Source organism: Culex pipiens, chromosome 2 (assembly GCF_016801865.2).
Source record: "Culex pipiens pallens isolate TS chromosome 2, TS_CPP_V2, whole genome shotgun sequence".
Taxonomy (NCBI): Eukaryota; Metazoa; Arthropoda; class Insecta; order Diptera; family Culicidae; genus Culex; species Culex pipiens.
Window position 1 is genome coordinate 136,054,441 of NC_068938.1, and position 17,688 is coordinate 136,072,128.

Consider the following 17,688-nt stretch of genomic DNA (forward strand, 5'->3'; position numbering starts at 1 on the left):
GTGTTAATTAGAAACAACAAATTGTGCGCTAGCCGTGTTAGGACCCTACAGTTATAGCTTAATTATTCCGAAAATATTTCCATTTTTAATGTAAGAATAATACTTATTTACTGAATTAAGGTAATTATAGTATTCATGAAATGGAAATGCTTAGAAACTAAGGCGTCATCCATAAAGTATGTCACGCTAAAATCGGCCAAATAACACCATTACCCCCCCCCCCCCTCCCCCCCATGTCACACTTTGTCACGCTAGCTCCGACCCCCCCTCGAAAATTACGTCACGTGTTGTCATGTATTTTCGGAAAAGACTGTTAGGTCCAGATACCATTAGAAAGGTTGTAATAAGTTATAATTAAATATTTGAGGCAATAACTCCTAACTCAATTTCGAACAAAATCGAAACATTTTCGGGTTTTTTAACGTTGATTTGGTTTTGCTGGAGAATTAAATATTAATATGATATTTTTTTTTATTTACATCCACAATAAATCGATTAAATCACCCATTACTCATGAACTTTCCGTATTCTTTACTCATCGTGATGTTGGAAGTGCACCAGATACCAGCCTTTCATACATCAATTCATTCAGCCAATTTTCCCCTCAAGCTTTTCCGATGAACCCTTCACCCCATCATATTCACGCCCCTGTTTATCTCCCTCACTTCACGCCGTCGCGGCTTGTTTACGTTCACCCAAGGCACGTGGTTCACGACGCTTCACGGTTCTACTTGGCGCGACGCTTTGTGTGTACGCCTAGGGCGCGCATGCGGCCCAGAAGCGTATACGCGTGAACCCTCCATACGCCGGCCGGCTGGGCGCATGTGCGTCTTGCGCACCGCAATATTTACGATTTCCACCGGGGGTGAGTTTTCCTACGCGCGACGGACCCCTAGTCTGAGTGGTGCAGCAGCACCGACTGGTAACCAGCCCGTTCCGCAAGCGTGAACAGCACACCCTGCAGGATTTAAGGAAGAGGGTTGGTGAAAAATTATCGATTTTTCCAAGTTGGTGCGAGTTTGTCAGTGCGCTGTGGTTCGTGCTGGGGTTTTTTGGTAGATTATGAACCGGTTTGGTGGTGATTAATTGCGGACGAGCTGAAGAAGTGAAGAACGGGTTTGCGCAGATCTTGGTGAAACATGAGTGGACGCTCCAAACGCAGTGGATCTGACGGAAATTCTTTCAACATGTGGGTGTCCACGAATAAGGTGCTTATTGGGTCGGTGGGTGGTCCCAAGAAACCGCACTGCCGTAATCCGAACTTTGACTGCGAAGAAACGAAGCTGTTGATATCGCTATGGGGCGATCCTCAGGTCCAGAAGACGCTTGTAACAACGCACAAGAAGCATCCGGTTATTGCCAAGTTGGGGGAAAAGATGCGCGAGTACGGATACAGTCGGTCAACGGAAGAGATTAATACCAGGATTAAGAATCTCAAATGCTTTTACAACCGTATCAAGAAAGATCTTGACACCGGGGTCATAAACGAGACCTCTTGGAAGCACTTTCAAGCTATGGACGAGATTATGACGAGACCGATTTTCGGAAACAACCAGCAGCTTTTGAGTCAGGAAGGTGAAGCGGGACCCTCAACGGGCAAGCAATCTTCGGATCATGTTGCGGTCAAGCTTGAGTTGGTGACTGACGACGATAAAGAAATCAGGACCGACGAGTTGCTCAAAAATGCAGAACAAGTCGAGCTGAAAGAGCCCAACCTGCTTATCCCAAAGGATGAACCCATGGAAGACGATGATCCTAATGATCCGGATTTTGAAAATGATGGCGATGACGAGGAAGACAGCCCCAGCGAAGAAAGTGACGAATCGGACTTTGACATAGACGAGTAAGTATCAGATGCACCTCTTTTTGTGATAATTTATTAGCAACCCTCAAAGATGAAGTTTGTTTTGCACCCTCAAGTTTGTAACACGCATGCGCTAATTTAGTAGAGCCACGATTCATTCGTTCATTCTCCAGATTCAGTTGTTCATTCGCGTGAACTTATCCACCTTAAGCGCGAATGAATACCGCTCTCACGCGTTCATGCGCACGCTCCATCGTCTGTTATTGCATCCGACCACGTGGTCCCGCATGCAACAGGTCTCCAAACACGTGTTTCTCACCACGATGCCACTCTCTTTCTTCCAGCGAACGTCGAAAGGCACGACTGCGCAGAAGAGTATCGCGTAAAGCTTCCAAATCGACCAAAACACCGGCAACTGCAGCAGCTTCGACTTCAACACTGGTGCCGACTGCTGCATCGTCCTCGATCACTACAACTGCTACGTCCACCGCGACTGTGACCGTGTCCGCAGCACCAATTCAAACACCTACTGGATCAATCAAAATAATCAACTACGCCGGCAAACCGGGCATCAACATCTCGACGATAGTCTCCAATCCAAACGTGATTTCCGCTTCCAGCGCGCAAAACATGACCATTGTATCGGCTACCCCAACAAGCACCACAAACAGTGCCGCTGGCAAGATCTCCCTCGTACCGACCAACTTCCTGCTCAAACCCCAAACTCCCAACATTCCAAACGTCAACTTCAACTCCCCAATCCAACTGTACACCAAACCAACCGTCTCAATCTCCGGTACCCTCCCCGCTCCGGCAACCGCAATTGCTTCTTCCGGCGCCACAGCCGTCCAGCAGCCGATGAAGTTCCTGTTCGTCAACACCGCCGGCAACCAAAAACAACAGCTGATAACAACCGCAGGTCCCAAGCAGGTCATCGCCCCAACCCCGCTCGTACGAACAACCCCAGCTCAAACCCCGATCGCAATCCAACCCAAACCGGTCATCACAGCAGCCACCAGCCTCATGACGATGTCCCAAAAGAAGCTCCCGACCGACCTCCAACCACCAAGCTCCACCACCTCCTCAGTCACAATAACCCCGATACCCGCCAAACAACCCGGAGGCTTCAAAAGCCTTCTGTCACAGCTGGTATCGCTGCAGCGGGAAAGTCTCGCCCTGTCCAGGACGCGGATGAACGTCGAGCGTGAGCGGTTCGCCAACGAGAAGCAGATCGCCTGCTCGCTCGTTGAAGCGCTGAACGATCTGAACAGCATGCTGCAAACGTACAGTAGCACCGTTAGCGTGCCGGCGGATGAAGACGGTGGCGAGGATGAAGCTAACGGAGGAAGTCAGTCTTTTCGATTTGCCAACGAGGAAATAGCCATGGAGGAGGAGGAGTCGGTGAAGGATGCTGACGCTAGTCAGGATAGTCCGCCGGTTAGCAATATGATACCGGTTTGTGACACCATCAAGGCGGAGGTTATCAGTGATTCGGATTAGGAAGTATGTGTGTAAAAGCTGTGTAATTTATTGATATTATGTGTAATTTATGTAACCAAATTGATATTTATTAAGTAGAAACATCATGTAGAACGTCATTCAATAAATAAATAAAATACGAATTAATTTTACAAAACATTTGGTCTGATCTGTTACTTAAGACTTATTTTCTAATCACATTTCTGTGTTCCAGCTATCAGCACTTTGGCTATAAATTAAAGCTTACAGAAAGTGTTTTCGACAGTCTCAAAGTAATAAAAACTATGAGAAAAAATGCGATTTACCATAAAGTTAATTTCATAGGCTTACAGTCCATTAAACTTTTGACCTAAGGAAGTCTGGGTGTTGGAAGATGTTGCAAAAAGATATTTGGATTTGAAAAATATCAGTTTTTAACAGTAAATTTCAAAAGCTATGAGAAAAGTCCCGGATATTTATGGCACATTTCGAAGTGCTTCTAAAGACCTTTCGATTGGGTCCTAAAATTAAGCTTAAATTGGTGATATTATTGTTCACAACGCTGCCCATAATTGAAAATTCGGCTATTATGCCAAATGAAGTATTCCGAGAAAAACGCGTTTTAGTGTTTGTCACAAAATCTCCGTCAAGGCAATTTCCCATAAGAGTGGCATATTAGCCGTTTGGTTTTTCGCATCGGCAGCCATGTCTAAACACTATTTCATTAAAATTCAAGTTGCAGAAGATGCGTTGGAACATCCTCTACCACCTGGTGCTAATATCTCGTTTTTGCCAAAAGTGGATATTAGCCGTTTTTTCAATGGTGGGCAGAACGATAAAGCTTATTTTTCTGAGCACAATGACCCTTTGAACGGCGGCAAAGGATTTAAAATGGATTTTGAATTCAATTTTGAAAAATGTACTTCACGGCCCTTCTTGACAGAAAAGGTCCTACTTGACAGCTCGTTACAAGGGGACCATAGTTGATCCATCGAAAAAATGTTGTCTTGTCAATTTTTTTTTGCTTTAAAATGAAAAAAAGTTATTAGAAATGGTTTTTAATCGTGATTTTACCGCAGTACATAAAATTTTACATAGGACTTTAGTACCCAATTTTGGACTCCAAACCACAGACAAACAGACATGAAAGTCGAGGTCACTAACTTGTCCCAAAAATGTAACGGTCATTTTTCAAAAATTTAAAAGCATGGTGAATACCTTTCGGATTCACCACCAGAGGCGCCCTTGTGCTCAGCAACAGTTCTTTCAAATGACAGCTTTGAGCTTTCATTTTTATTTTGTTTTGGTTGTCGACAACACGTGGCCCGAAGTCGTGTTTTGAAGTAGGATCGATTATTACGGAGACTTGATTCCGCCGAATGAACAGAACTCGGAGGTGGTTCCATTCGGCCACTTTCAGAACCTGTTGTTCCGGTGGATTAAGCTGCGCTCTAGGCTGCGCTTTTTATGCGGAGTGCTGGTTTGCCTGGGCAGATGGTTCCATCGATGCAGTTCTTTAATAATCGCTGCAAAAGCGGAACATGCCACCTACTGCACAGCCACGATCTTTTCGGCGCGTTTGTTGCCAAGTTTGTGTTGACTTGGTGGAAGACCCCACTCGTCTATCGGTGGGTAGAATGGCCAACGCTTTGAAAAAATGTCGCTGTTTAGGTCAGCTTATTCTAGGGCAACACTGCAGTATTCTGGACCAGGTCGTGTCAAATAAAATCACGAGTAAACCTAATAAGTACAGGGCCATTCTACCCACCGATAGACGGGTGGGGTCTTCCACCAAGTCAACACAAACGTTGAAACAAACGCGCCGAAAAGATCGTGGCTGTGCAGTAGGTGGCATGTTCCACTTTTGCAGCGATTATTAAAGAAACTGCTCCGATGGAACCTCGGATGGAACCATCTGCCCAGGCAAACCGCATAAAAAGCGCAGCTGAATCCACCGGGGCAACAGGTTCTGAAAGCGGCCGGACGGAACCACCTCGTGGTTCTATTCATTCGGCGGAATCAAGTGCATGGTCTCCGTAATGATCGATCCGGCTCCAAATCATGACTTCGAGGTGGGTGGAGTCTTCCACCGCCAACCTACTCCGACCCATCGTTTTTAAGCTAGGAACCGATTAATGACTAATTCTTGACCTCGTTCTTGACTTTTTTTTGATAAGGTCCTATAAACAAATGTAAACATTGAGTGTATCCCGCTTACTCCGATGGACTTTGACATAAGGTGTGAAAGGGATACACTCAATGTTTACATTTGTTTATAGGACCTTATCAAAAAAAAGTCAAGAATTCTTCTAAACCTCCTTTACAACCGGCAGGAGAAGATGTTTTGGCGACCGTTTTATTGTTGTCAGCTGCACGGCACTCGCTTGCATTGTGAGACTTTACTTGGCCGGGAGAAATAAACTGTCCATTCAGCCTCGATTCATGCGGAATTTCCGTCGAAACGGAACGTCTTCTCTCTTGTATCGAAAGCAAACCATTTTTCTTTACAATGCCTTGCAACGTTTTGTTGTGATGGCCTTTGATGCACGCTTTTGGTTATCTGTCATTAATACTCATACATACATACACATGTCCAGTTGTCATTTGGGAGAGAGAGATTTTAGGAATCGTAGATAGATGTCGTTAGTGAGCAAACCAAATTCAAATTTAAACTGGTCCCACTTTTTGAGCAAAAATTTGTTCTAACTTTCATGTCTGTTTGTCTGTGGTTGTACATAAAAATTGACATAGGGCTTTAGTACCCAATTGGGTACTAAAGCCCTATGTCAATTTTTATGTACAACGGTTAAAAACACGATTAAAAACCATTTCTGATCACTTTTTTCATTTTAATGCAAAAAAAAATATTGACAAGACAACATTTTTTCGATGGATCAACTATGGTCCCCTTGGAACGAGCTGTCAAGTAGGAGCTTTTCTGTCAAGAAGGACCGCGAGGTTAATTTTTCAAAATTGATTTAAAAATCCATTTTGTACTCAGAAAAATAAGCTTTATCGCTGTAAAAATTAAAATCAGCAATATAAGCTTCATTTTAGGACCCAATTGGGTCCTAAAATGAAGCTTATATTGCTGATATTAATTTTTACAGCGATAAAGCTTATTTTTCTGAGCTTCATTCTTAGGACCCAATTGGGTCCTAAAATGAAGCTTATATTGCTGATATTAATTTTTACAGCGATAAAGCTTATTTTTCTGAGTACAAAATGGATTTTTAAATCAATTTTGAAAAATTAACCTCGCGGTCCTTCTTGACAGAAAAGCTCCTACTTGACAGCTCGTTCCAATGGGACCATAGTTGATCCATCGAAAAAATGTTGTCTTGTCAAAAAAAATATTTGCATTAAAATGAAAAAAAGTGATCACAAATGGTTTTTGATCGTGTTTTTTACCGTTGTACATAAAAATTAACATATGGCTTTAGTACCCAATTTGAACTAGTTTTGTGCAACGTGTACCTTGTACACTTTTTAATCTGTCAAATCCAGGGCCCCGGCGATGGCCTGATATGAGCTACCGAACAACATTGGCAATATGGCGTCGTTTGTTTACAAACATAAGATTGTTTGTGGACGAACCGAAAAATTTACTTTTTTTTGTAAAAAATTCTATAACCATTGTGCAATAACATTAAGTCTTACAAAACAGACACAATTTCGTTAAATTCTAGACCAGAATTTATTTTATTATTATTTTTCAATTTAAACCTCTTTTATCGCGATTCTGATAAAGATTGCGCATCAAATCATCGTGCCTTTAGTGTATCTTTAGTTTTCACAACGATTCGCTGTAGATTCATGTTTAAATTTTGAAATTTAGCATAAATTAAATTAAGTTGCAAAATTCCCAACTTCAACCATGTGCAACAATTTCCACATCACCCATCCCGCATAGTCATGAACTATATAACTACTTTATGACAAATAGTTACTCAACTATTTATCAAATGGTCTCTACTATTCATTAAATTGTAACCCAACTATATATGTACGATATATCAAACCATTAATTCCATTCCCAAAATAGTTTTGGTCGATTTTACTATATGAGAAATTAGTTGTTAGGCAGAAAACTATATGAGGTTTTCATACATATGTAAATATTTTTATAAACTTGGATTTTACGTCAAATAGTCATTGCCCAAAAAATTGACTATTCCCTATATAGTTTCTGAAAAACTACTTTACCGACACTACTTTGCCGACACTTTAAAAAAGACCGCAAAAATGAACCCTACAATTGTTGTGATAACTACTTCGGATATAATCAAATTTGATTTTTAAGTTCTATCGAAAGTTGGTGAATGTTTACCGCCATTATATGTGATGTTATTTACGTTGCTGCCGAACTGCTGCCGCCTTATCCGATTGATCTATATCTGTTGGTGGTTTTTCAGTGGTTTTGGTGACATGTTTTGTTAGAAGGGAGCAAGCTCGGGGGCAAGTATTTTTCGATAAGTCCAAGTAGTCCAAACAATTGACTCATTTTATAGTGAACAGTAATAGTCCACCATGTAGTACACATATTTTTGGTGTATGGTAAGAACAGCATGCCTACTTTTTCTGGAATAGTGAAAGTCAATTTCATGAGCCCTCGTAACATTTTTCTTCTTTTGGGGAGTTTTCTGATAATCTGAGGAGAAGTGGGGGTGTTGAAGGTTCTCTATCATCCAGAGGAATCGACTGTGATCAATTTACTTGATAAAAGTTGAAATTTTTGTACCAATCGTTTAACATATAGTTGGATTATATAACAAACTGTAATTGTACTCCATACTGTTGAAATATTGTTTGAACTATTTGGACTTATAGAAATTTTTAATTCAAAATAGTATGGTGTATAGTAATTTTACTTCATGTAAGTTGACAAATTATTTGGATTATACAAACATATCGAAAAAAATGTGGCCGCCATCAATTGTGTTCTACTATAGCATTTATAGTAGGTTTTTAGTTCTTATAGGTTCTGACTATAAAAATCTAAAATCTGTGGAATTTTGCTATATTGTTCTCAATAAAGTTGATAAATTGTTTGAACTATTTGGACTTGTACATTTTTTCGTTGAGTCACGTTGTCTAAACAATCCGAACTGTTTAGTGTAAGGTTATTGTACCCCAAATAGTTCAAAAATAGTTAGAATCATTAGATTTACTTCAATAAAAACGTCATCATTTGACGATCAGTTTCGTTATGGTTTTGTATAGTGCCGTAACTATATGATAATGGTTAAGTATGTGGTTACTACATCTCTTTTAGTAGTAATATAGTTTGGACTATTCCCCCGATGGTTTTTGATTATGCGGGATGCGGGAAACCGATAATGGGGTAATTCATGCGTTCCAAACTGTCAAAATTCCAAAACGTCATTGCCAATCTTCGGTTCGCTGCTTTTGTTCGTGTTTGAAGTTTCGGGCCGAGACTCTGGTCAAATCCATCAAACCTGCATACGTCAAAGCACTTTGGCAAGTGACAGATGCAAAACTTCCTCTTGCAATCAAAATCGTGTAAACAAATTTAATCCTCAATTTTCGGTAAAATTACGCTGATTTCGTTTCAAAATTGTGCAAACCTGTTCGAAAAATGTTTTCCGCCGCGTTCGCGACCCTTTCCACCCGGCCAAGTTCCGTCGCGAGCTAGTTCCGCCGTGTTGTTTGCTGGTTCCAGCGCCGAACATCAAAATCAGTGCGCGCCCACAAGAAACGAAGAGGACCAGCCGTGCGATCGATTTTTCATTCGCCAAACGTCAAACGAACAGAACGGACCACTTTTACGGCGGTCCACATATCGGGGTGAAAATATTGTGTGCGAGTCCAGTTCGTCGGATTCCGGGTCGTCGCGCGTGACCAACATGTCCTTCCGCGTCACTTCCTGCTGTGGTTAGCTTCGGGGTTTCCGGGAAAAGAGTGTGACGGAGAATGTTCCGGATGGTGTTTTGAGGAGGAAGATTTTTCCTTTTGTGCGCTGGGAAAAGGGCAAAAGGCCATCGTTGGGTGGTGTTGCCACGGCGAAGAGAAATTAAGGGGAGGAGGTTCGTGGAGGAGATCAGGAGAGACATTCCACGACACGACACCAACCAGCTGCTGCCTGGACCAGACAGAGGTCGGGACTCTGGACGCGGCGGGGGTTTTGAGGGCTCTTACGTCACTCCAGAAATTTTCTGCTGCATTCCCACGGAACAACAAGACGGCCCTCTTCTGAAATTTTTGTTGTTGTTTTCATTGGAATTATTAAGTGCTGATTGTGCGAAGTTCATGGGAATCACCCCGAGAAAGTTGAGAAGCTAGTTTTTGTGTCGTGTGTGCCGATTGTCGTTAGACGAGAGAACCTTGGCGCGGGGGCGTTTAACGTCTGCTTGGAGTTATCATCCGTGCGCCGACGGACGGACGGAAGGACGAAGTCCCAACAAAGAAGAAAGCGAAAGGTATGTGCGATAATTTGTGTGTGTGTTGTGTGTATCATCATGTCATCAATAAAAGGGGTGCATTGTTGCCAAACATTTTTATCGCGAAACTCAACTGACTCAGATAAGGTTTCGTTGAAAAATTGTTTTTCAAAAACGTTCAGGAAGGGGGACGGCACGACAATGAACGATTTTATAATGTCTTTCGTAATTTCTGAATACCAAAATCCAACATTTTCCCATAACATGAAAAAGTTTTTCTGGAATTTCCCTGGAGATGGAGCCACACGTTGCCGTCGTTTCAGGGCTATTTGCCAAGATGGTTTCCGATGTTGATATATATCACACATTTATTTTATATTTATATACTTGTGTTGATAGAAATCACAACTTTTATACTATGTAAAATTGCAAGATATTGATTTTTTTATTTGCATCTCAATATTCTTGTTTATAAAATCTGGTAGGAACAGGTTTAAATCTTTTTGATACATCGTTAGCTTAGGTAGAAATTCATAAAGCAAAGCAACGCTTACGCACAACAGTAAGAGGTCTCTTCTGGGCATTGTGGGATTATATTAAATAATTTAATTAATCACAAAAACAGAAGCGTGATTTTTTCTTATCTTAATGAGGGTGTTAGGTTAGGATCTGGTATTTTAATAAATAAGTTTTTTGCAAGGCACTCGGAATAGCTAGTTTTTTTTGTAACTTTAGATTGTTTAATAATTCCAGGCCGACAGCTCTGTGTAAACGAGTTAAGTGAGGCTATCAGAATCTCTGATTATAATTTAAGTGATATACTAACCATTCGGAATTGTCAAAACATCCATAGAGTCTCGATCAATCAATAATGAAATGATATCGGACAAAATTCGTTAATCTGTTGAACTAACGGTTCTCGGATTATGGTTGTATCGACCATTGTTGCGAATCGAGGATTTACAGGAGTTTTGACGATCAAATGGAGCCTAACATTTCAAATGGACACAAGGGTTTTGTGAACAGGAGTTCATCTTTTTCACTCAATTGACAGTTTATATTAGGTATGATAGGGATACACTCTTGTTTGCAGAGCTTCTGTGCCCTAATGAAATGGAAGGCACGAAATTCAACTTGTAAAGTATGAACTGTTCATTTATGTTTATTGGTTTTGGAAGCGGCAAGTCAGGTTTAAATACAAGGTAAAGGAATGTTTGGCTTGGCAATTATAATTTCGGGGATTTGACATTCAAGTTACTTTCAGACAGTTTAGTTTAGGTTGTTGATTCAAGTTAGTTGGTTTTCCGTAAATTAATAATTGGACTTAAATGATCAGTTGAACTGGTCGGAGTGTACTATTTAATTAGCAGATCTGCTTCTAGTTGTAATGTACGACAAGACTACTGACGGACGCGATAGGACGGGGCCCAGAGAAAAGTCCTCAAGATTTATATTCCCTAGACAAGTTAGTTTCCATCTTTTGTTTTCCAGTATTTTTTTTAATTTCCTTTAAATTTGATTAACTCATAATTTAATTTCTCCGGGCCTTTTTACTTTGGATCATAATTTCAGATTTCCTTTATTCAGTGTTAAACTTAGATTACCGTAACTGCTCAAGTCATCCAAGTTCTTACTACTCACACCTACACTAATTTTCTTACACCTTCCCCCTCCCGATCCCCTATATCTTCCGGTGGTGTTCATTTTGTATGCAATACTAGTTCGGCCACTACCCTTTTTTCCACAAGAAACCGGACTTGGACTGACTTGAGGCCGCGTCCCCCACCTTGCTCCGTAAAACGAAACGAAAACGAAAACGAACATGAAAAAGTTTTCTGGAATTTGTCTCAAATGCCAATCATTGAAAATAAAACTCAACTTCACCCTTTAAAGGCGGTCTTGGTTTCCGGAACAATCATTTTTTTTTTTTAATTTGATTGATTAGTTCCAGATTGGCATGAAAGGGTTAGCGAACAACGGCATGACCGTAGATTGATATATCATTCAATTTCATAAAGTTTGATATGTCGGATGATAGGGGTTCTCTCATATTCCGGAAGTGTCCCCAAGGGGCCACCGGTAAACGTTTCCAGATTGGCCAGGATGGCTCGGTGAACAACGGCATCACCAAAGATGGACATATCATTAAATTTCATGGAGTTTGATGTAAAACATGACGGGTTTTCATCAAAAAAGTCAAGTTGGCCGTTCATCGGTTCCAGGTTACCCGGAAGTGGCCAGTAACACTCCAGAGCAGTTCGGGCAATCATGTTTTTAGTATGTTTTATGGATCAATTTCAACTATCATGAGTGTATTGGTATACGTGAAAAACTGTAAAACATGAACTTTTCGGAAGTTCCAGATTTCCGGAACCGGTAGGTCACCTGGCCCTGATATTTATATTTGAGGTCAAAGTACAGGTAAATACCCGTCGAATGCAACCCGAAGCATTCTGATTGGCTGAAATTTGCCGGAAATACAGGTCGTCAAAGTTGGGGTCTCAAAAAGGTCTTTTTTCGGTTTTAGCCGATTCCCGATGGCCACTGTGACCAAATCCGGTTTTGTTCCCGGTTCCGGTAGGTTTCGGAAAGGGGACATCCTAAGCTTTCATTTGTGACCAATAGAACCAGAATCGGTCAAAAACTGGATTTTTGACGATTTTTTAAAGTTTGGGTCGAAAAGGAACTCAATACCTTTAAAGTGAATTTTTTATAGACGTTCCCCTAGGGGTCGTCCGAGGTGTTTTTTTTTTGCAAAATGTATATTTCTCGACATTTTTTTGATTAGGTCCTATACACATATGAAAGACAATAGCTTATAGGACCTTTTCAAAAAAAAACTCTGGATTTATACTATAAATTTTTTTTGCCCAAAAAAACCCAAAAAAAAACTCCGTGAATTGTTGTCGCTCTTCATATGAAAGACGATTCACGACTTTTCGTGCTATTTTGACACAACCTGAAAATTGTGGCAATTAGCCAAAGGAAGAGTAGTTCAGAACGCGTTTGACACACGTAAATGCCCAACTACCGTAAACAATTTTAATGAAAACTTGGGACTTCGGCAACCAAATTCAACCAAACTTCATACATAGCACATAACAGTCAACCAAACAAAACGTGTTTGTTATTCTATACATTGCGTGGTCTATTTTTTGTTTATTCAAGGTCAAACATTTAAACGCATTTTTCACGGAACGTCGACGGGCGACAAGATACCACGACAACGTAGATTTAAAAAAAAACAAACCGAAATAATTTCGGCATGTCATAGTCCTAAGTCTTCCATTAAAGCAAACTGATACAAAACCAGTAAAACAGTTAAAAACGACACGAATCGATTCTGAAACATTTGGGCACAATCCTTTTCCCATCTGGAAACGGCAAAGCGAAGCAGATGTATCAAAAAAGCTCTTCCATGTTTGCAGCGGCAATTGCTTGAAGGTAATCCTCCAGGGGTTAGACCTGTAGTAAAAGGTATGCTCTGCGTCTCTCTCAGGTGTTGATAAAATGACAAATTGAGGACAATGTTGTACATGATTTCATTAATATAAGTTTTTGCTTGGCTTAAAAAGTTTGTGATTCTGAATGAGTTTAGTTTATTTATAGCCGCACAGCCGGCAACACTGCCCCTCAAGTGGTATATAATTACCATTTATTAGTCGTGGGAAAATGGCCAGGTCGTGAGATAGCCCACAGAACGAACGAATGACCAGATCAAAAGGTAATCCCAAACTCTGGGGGGATCTTGTGGTTGGCGCACTGGTGCTGGACTCCCCCTCACACACCTTAGCTGTTTTTTTGTCTTCTGTTGAAGATGTCTGCATTTCCAGAGAAATAAAAAAAGAGCGATGATGCTCATAATTAGTACCATCATCCATCGTTTGGTCGTTTGCAGACGTGGCGCGATAATCATATGGGTTTCTCGAGGGTATTCCGCTGATTTGTATTTGTCTTTGGCTGGAATGTATAACACATTTAGAATGTGATCTATTTGTGTGGAATACTTTGTAGTTTTTACGAATTGCTTCTTGGAAAATCTGCCGAAATCTTTATTCAACAAAACAGTGTCAGTATTCTTGGATTTAATCGATATTCAGGAATTGAATTGGATTTTAAAACCAAATTCTCATGATTTTTTCAGAAAAAAAGTTTAGTTTTTGATAATGTTTTGTCTAAGTAATTATCTCAATGGTCTTTTTCAAAACTAAAGTAGACACCGAGAGCAATTCCCTACGAATTCGGCCTTTTTTTTTCTTCTTAATTTTAATGTTTGTATTTTTTGATCCGGCTGAAACATAAAGCCTTCGGTATGCCCAAAGAAGCCATATTGCATCATTAGTTTGTCCATATACTTTTCCATACAAATTTGGCAGCTGTCCATACAAAAATGATATATTAAAATTCAAAAATCTGTATCTTTTGAAGAAATTTTTTGATCGATTTGGTGTCTTGGGCAAAGTTGTAGGTATGGATAAGGACTACACTGAAAAAAAATTATACACGGTAAAAACAATTTTGGGTGATATTTTATTTCACATTTTGTCACTAAAACTTGACTAGCAAAAAAAAACACTGTTTTTTTTCAAATATGTTTTCGGGGACATCAAATGCCAACTTTTCAAAAATTTCCAGAATGGGCAAAAAATCTTTGACGGAGTGATGATTTTTTGAATCAATACTGTTTTTTTTAAATCGCAATATCGGTCTCGAAAATATTTTTACCGGAAAGCTCGTCCAATTTCCCAAAAGTATGCCTTTGACAGCTTTTCAATTGGGTGCATGGGCTTACAGATATAAACTCAATTACATTGCTCATAACTGAAAACAGAATATTTTTTTCAGTGTGTTAGAAATCTGGATAGTATATCATCTTAAGTAATTATTAAAACGAGTCAAATATAAAAGCTGTCAAAGGCAAACTTATGGGAAATTGGACAAGCTTTCCGGTAAATATATATTCGAGACTGAAAAATCAAGTCTGTCATATAGAAAATGCCAAAAACCACCAAAAAAGCTGTTTTTTCAACATTTTTATTTTTAAAACCGCTGTAACTTCGCAAGGAATGGACTTAGGACAATGGTCAATATGGAGACTTTTATGTAAAATTGTCTGGAAAATCGATTACCACTATCGGTTTTTGAAAATTTTGACGTTTAGAGCACAGTTTTAGTAAATGATTTTTGTATTTTTTTAGGAGAGACCATCCTGCATTTTTCGTGAGTCTTTTTGTCACATTTTAGGCTACTTCCTCAAAAAATTTGAGCGAAAAAAAATCGTGACTTCACCTTAAAATTTAACTTTTAAACATAAAAATTTAAAAATTCCATAGAAGTGGCGTGTATTTTTCTTTCAGTGTATTTTTTTTCAGAAAGCCCGTCCAATTTCCTACATGTTTGTCTTTTACCACTTTTTGGTACGATGCACGCCTTCGAGGTACAGTAATTTTTAAATTACAGAATACAAAAATATCTAAATAACTTACGCTATTCTCAAATGTCATTTTCGAGTACAATTGGCTCCATATACACAAAAATGGCTTATATAGGCCTAGGATAACATGTCTACAAAGTTTCATTGAAATCGGAGAGGGTCTGGTTAACACACAAAATCACTCACACACAGTTATTTTGCTCCACTATTATCTCGACGTTCCAAAATGTCAGCGCGTCTTTCGATCATTATATAGAAATGGCTTTTTCACCGTAAAAAAATAAAACCTTATTCAAAAAATGTAAACACAATTTACCCGACGCCGTGCCTTCCGATCAACGTTGATATAGAAAGGGCTTTGAAAATCACAAAACAGTTAATTAAAATTACACAAGCACATAAAACACAAATTACTCAACGAAAATGACGCTCAAGACGCAAATAATTCAGTAAGGCAAGCGCGTGGCCTCGTCGCAGCATACAATTCACGACAAAAATGCGAAACAAAAGGCACACAAAAAAAACTTTTCACTCCGAATATTTTTTACGACAACGCGCTCCCTTTGCCAATTATGCACTCTCATTCGATTACCACAATCACTCACCCCATACGAACAGCGACACAAAAGCACACAAAAAAATTAACCTGAATAATCACGACAACGCGTCCCCACTTCCAGCGTACCACTAACTGCCAAATTTGTATGGAAAAGTATATGGACAAACTAATGATGCAAAATGGCTTCTTTGGGCATACCAAAGGCACCAAAAAAGTTTCAGCTGGATTAAAAAACACAAAAAAAATCGAATGACCGCAAACTCAGAGAATTGCTTCCGATATTTTGGAAGGTTAATATTGATATTTGTCATTTTTTAACCTACGAAAAGTCACGTCTTTAGCCTTTCTTACAAACATCCTTACAAATAATGCACGAAGTACTCAAGCGCGACTCGCGAAAGGTTAACCCTCTAATGCCCATTTTTTTCGAAAATTTATATTTTTCCCGTGTTTAGGAGGTTATTATGGAGCAACTTTTGTTCTACGAAAAACTTAACTTCCCTTGTTTTTAATTTTCTTGTTTAATTTTTAGTATTTCTATTTGCAATTATCATGTTTGGTTTATGCTTGTTTTTGATAGTATCAGGCTTATTCTACCACCTCTTATCATTATATTTGCCTAAATTTTTTTTTTCATTTTTTTACAGTCACTTTTTAATGTTTTTGCTTGTTTTTCACATTTTCTACTATAGAACGTTTCCATTGTTATTTAACTAGTAGAAAAATGCGTAAAGGCACAGTCTGGGACAATACAAAATTTACTGCATACTTATTTTTACAAAACATATAAGGAATGTTAGTGAAACCTGAAAACACACCCAAAATTGACCCAGAAAAAAATGACATTTAAAAAAAAAATGGCAAAGTCACATGAAACAAGTGAAACTTCCAACCGAAAAATTTCATTAGATTTTCAGAAAAAAATATAATTTTAAAAAATATTACTTTTTACCTTGGGCCTTGCCAGGGGAGTATTATATAGATCGTTATAGTACTCATTTTGTCAAGGGGCATGGATAGTTCCGTCATGGTAATGAAATTGAGGGTTTAATTGTATTGTTCCAAATACTGTTAAAACTTCCATTTTATTAACACAATGGATATCGTTCCATGCTGATGAGAACCCGCTTTGCCGTAGCACCAAGGCTTATCGATGTCTTTTGGCTTAACCATCTAGAAGTCGCGTATTTTGGGCACTCTTAAAATGTCCTTACAACGTGTGTACAATGAATACTAACGCGACTGCTGGTGAGTTAAGCTGGCGTCGAGACCAAGAGGTTCTCCGATAGTGGAAATATCACAAATGTACAACAAACCGCTACATATGTGACATTTCCCCTATCGAAGTTTTCAAAAAAAATAGTTTCTCATTCGAATTCCAAATTAAAATTGAAATAGGGTCTTTGAAGATTTTACATTTAGTAATTTTAGGATTTAGATTAAAGATAACAATTATCAGAATTACATTAGGCAGTCAGCGGGGCAAGTAATACAGCCAGAATCGTTAATTTTCATTCATGTTGAGTACTGTTCTGATTTGTCAAAGTTGCCATAGCATCTCGATCAATCAATAATGAAATGATATCGGACAAAATTCGTTAATCTGTTGAACTAACGGTTCTCGGATTATGGTTGTATCGACCATTGTTGCGAATCGAGGATCTACTGGAGTTTTGACGATCAAATGGAGCCTAACATTTCAAAAGGGCGCATGGGTTTTGTGAGCAGGATGGTGTGTCCCTTTCACTTAAATGATAGTTTTCATATAGTGTGAGAGGGTTACACTCTTGTTTACAAGAGTTATGTGCCCTAATGAAATGGAAGGCATGAAATGGTCGTCTATTTTCTCATTCACGACGCCTGTTTAACTGTTCACGTCGACTCCTGGAACTGTTCATTTATGTTTATTGGTTTTGGAAGCGGCAAGACAGGTTTAAAGGCAAGATAAAGGAATGTTTGGCTTTGTAACTAAAAATTTTGGGGATTTAAGATTAAAGTTATTTCAGATAGTTTAGTCAAGGTTTTGGCAGAA

The 17,688-nt window shown here is 39.3% G+C and overlaps 2 protein-coding genes across 2 annotated transcripts in view; both read left to right on the top strand.

Annotated features, from left to right (window-relative positions):
• The first annotated feature begins 911 nt into the window (after positions 1-911).
• On the top strand, positions 912-3,428 carry LOC120417596 (uncharacterized). The gene is made up of 2 exons (XM_039579709.2): positions 912-1,843; positions 2,149-3,428. The coding sequence occupies exons 1-2, from the start codon at positions 1,140-1,142 to the stop codon at positions 3,302-3,304; spliced, it is 1,860 nt and encodes a 619-aa protein (XP_039435643.1). The 5' UTR covers positions 912-1,139; the 3' UTR covers positions 3,305-3,428.
• Positions 3,429-8,755: 5,327 nt separating this feature from the next.
• The window catches only part of LOC120417586 (synaptojanin-1), a 31,293-nt gene continuing 22,360 nt past the window's right edge, over positions 8,756-17,688 (top strand). The window contains exon 1 of the mRNA XM_039579697.2: positions 8,756-9,702. The gene's annotated coding sequence lies outside the window, so the exon portion shown is untranslated. The remainder of the gene's footprint in view (positions 9,703-17,688) is intronic.

Excerpts from the sequence above, each read along its gene's own strand:
- LOC120417596 (XM_039579709.2), top strand. The coding sequence starts at position 1,140 with ATGAGTGGACGCTCCAAACGCAGTGGATCTGACGGAAATTCTTTCAAC. Across the intron at positions 1,844-2,148 it reads TCGGACTTTGACATAGACGA|CGAACGTCGAAAGGCACGAC; the intron begins GTAAGTATCAGA and ends TCTTTCTTCCAG.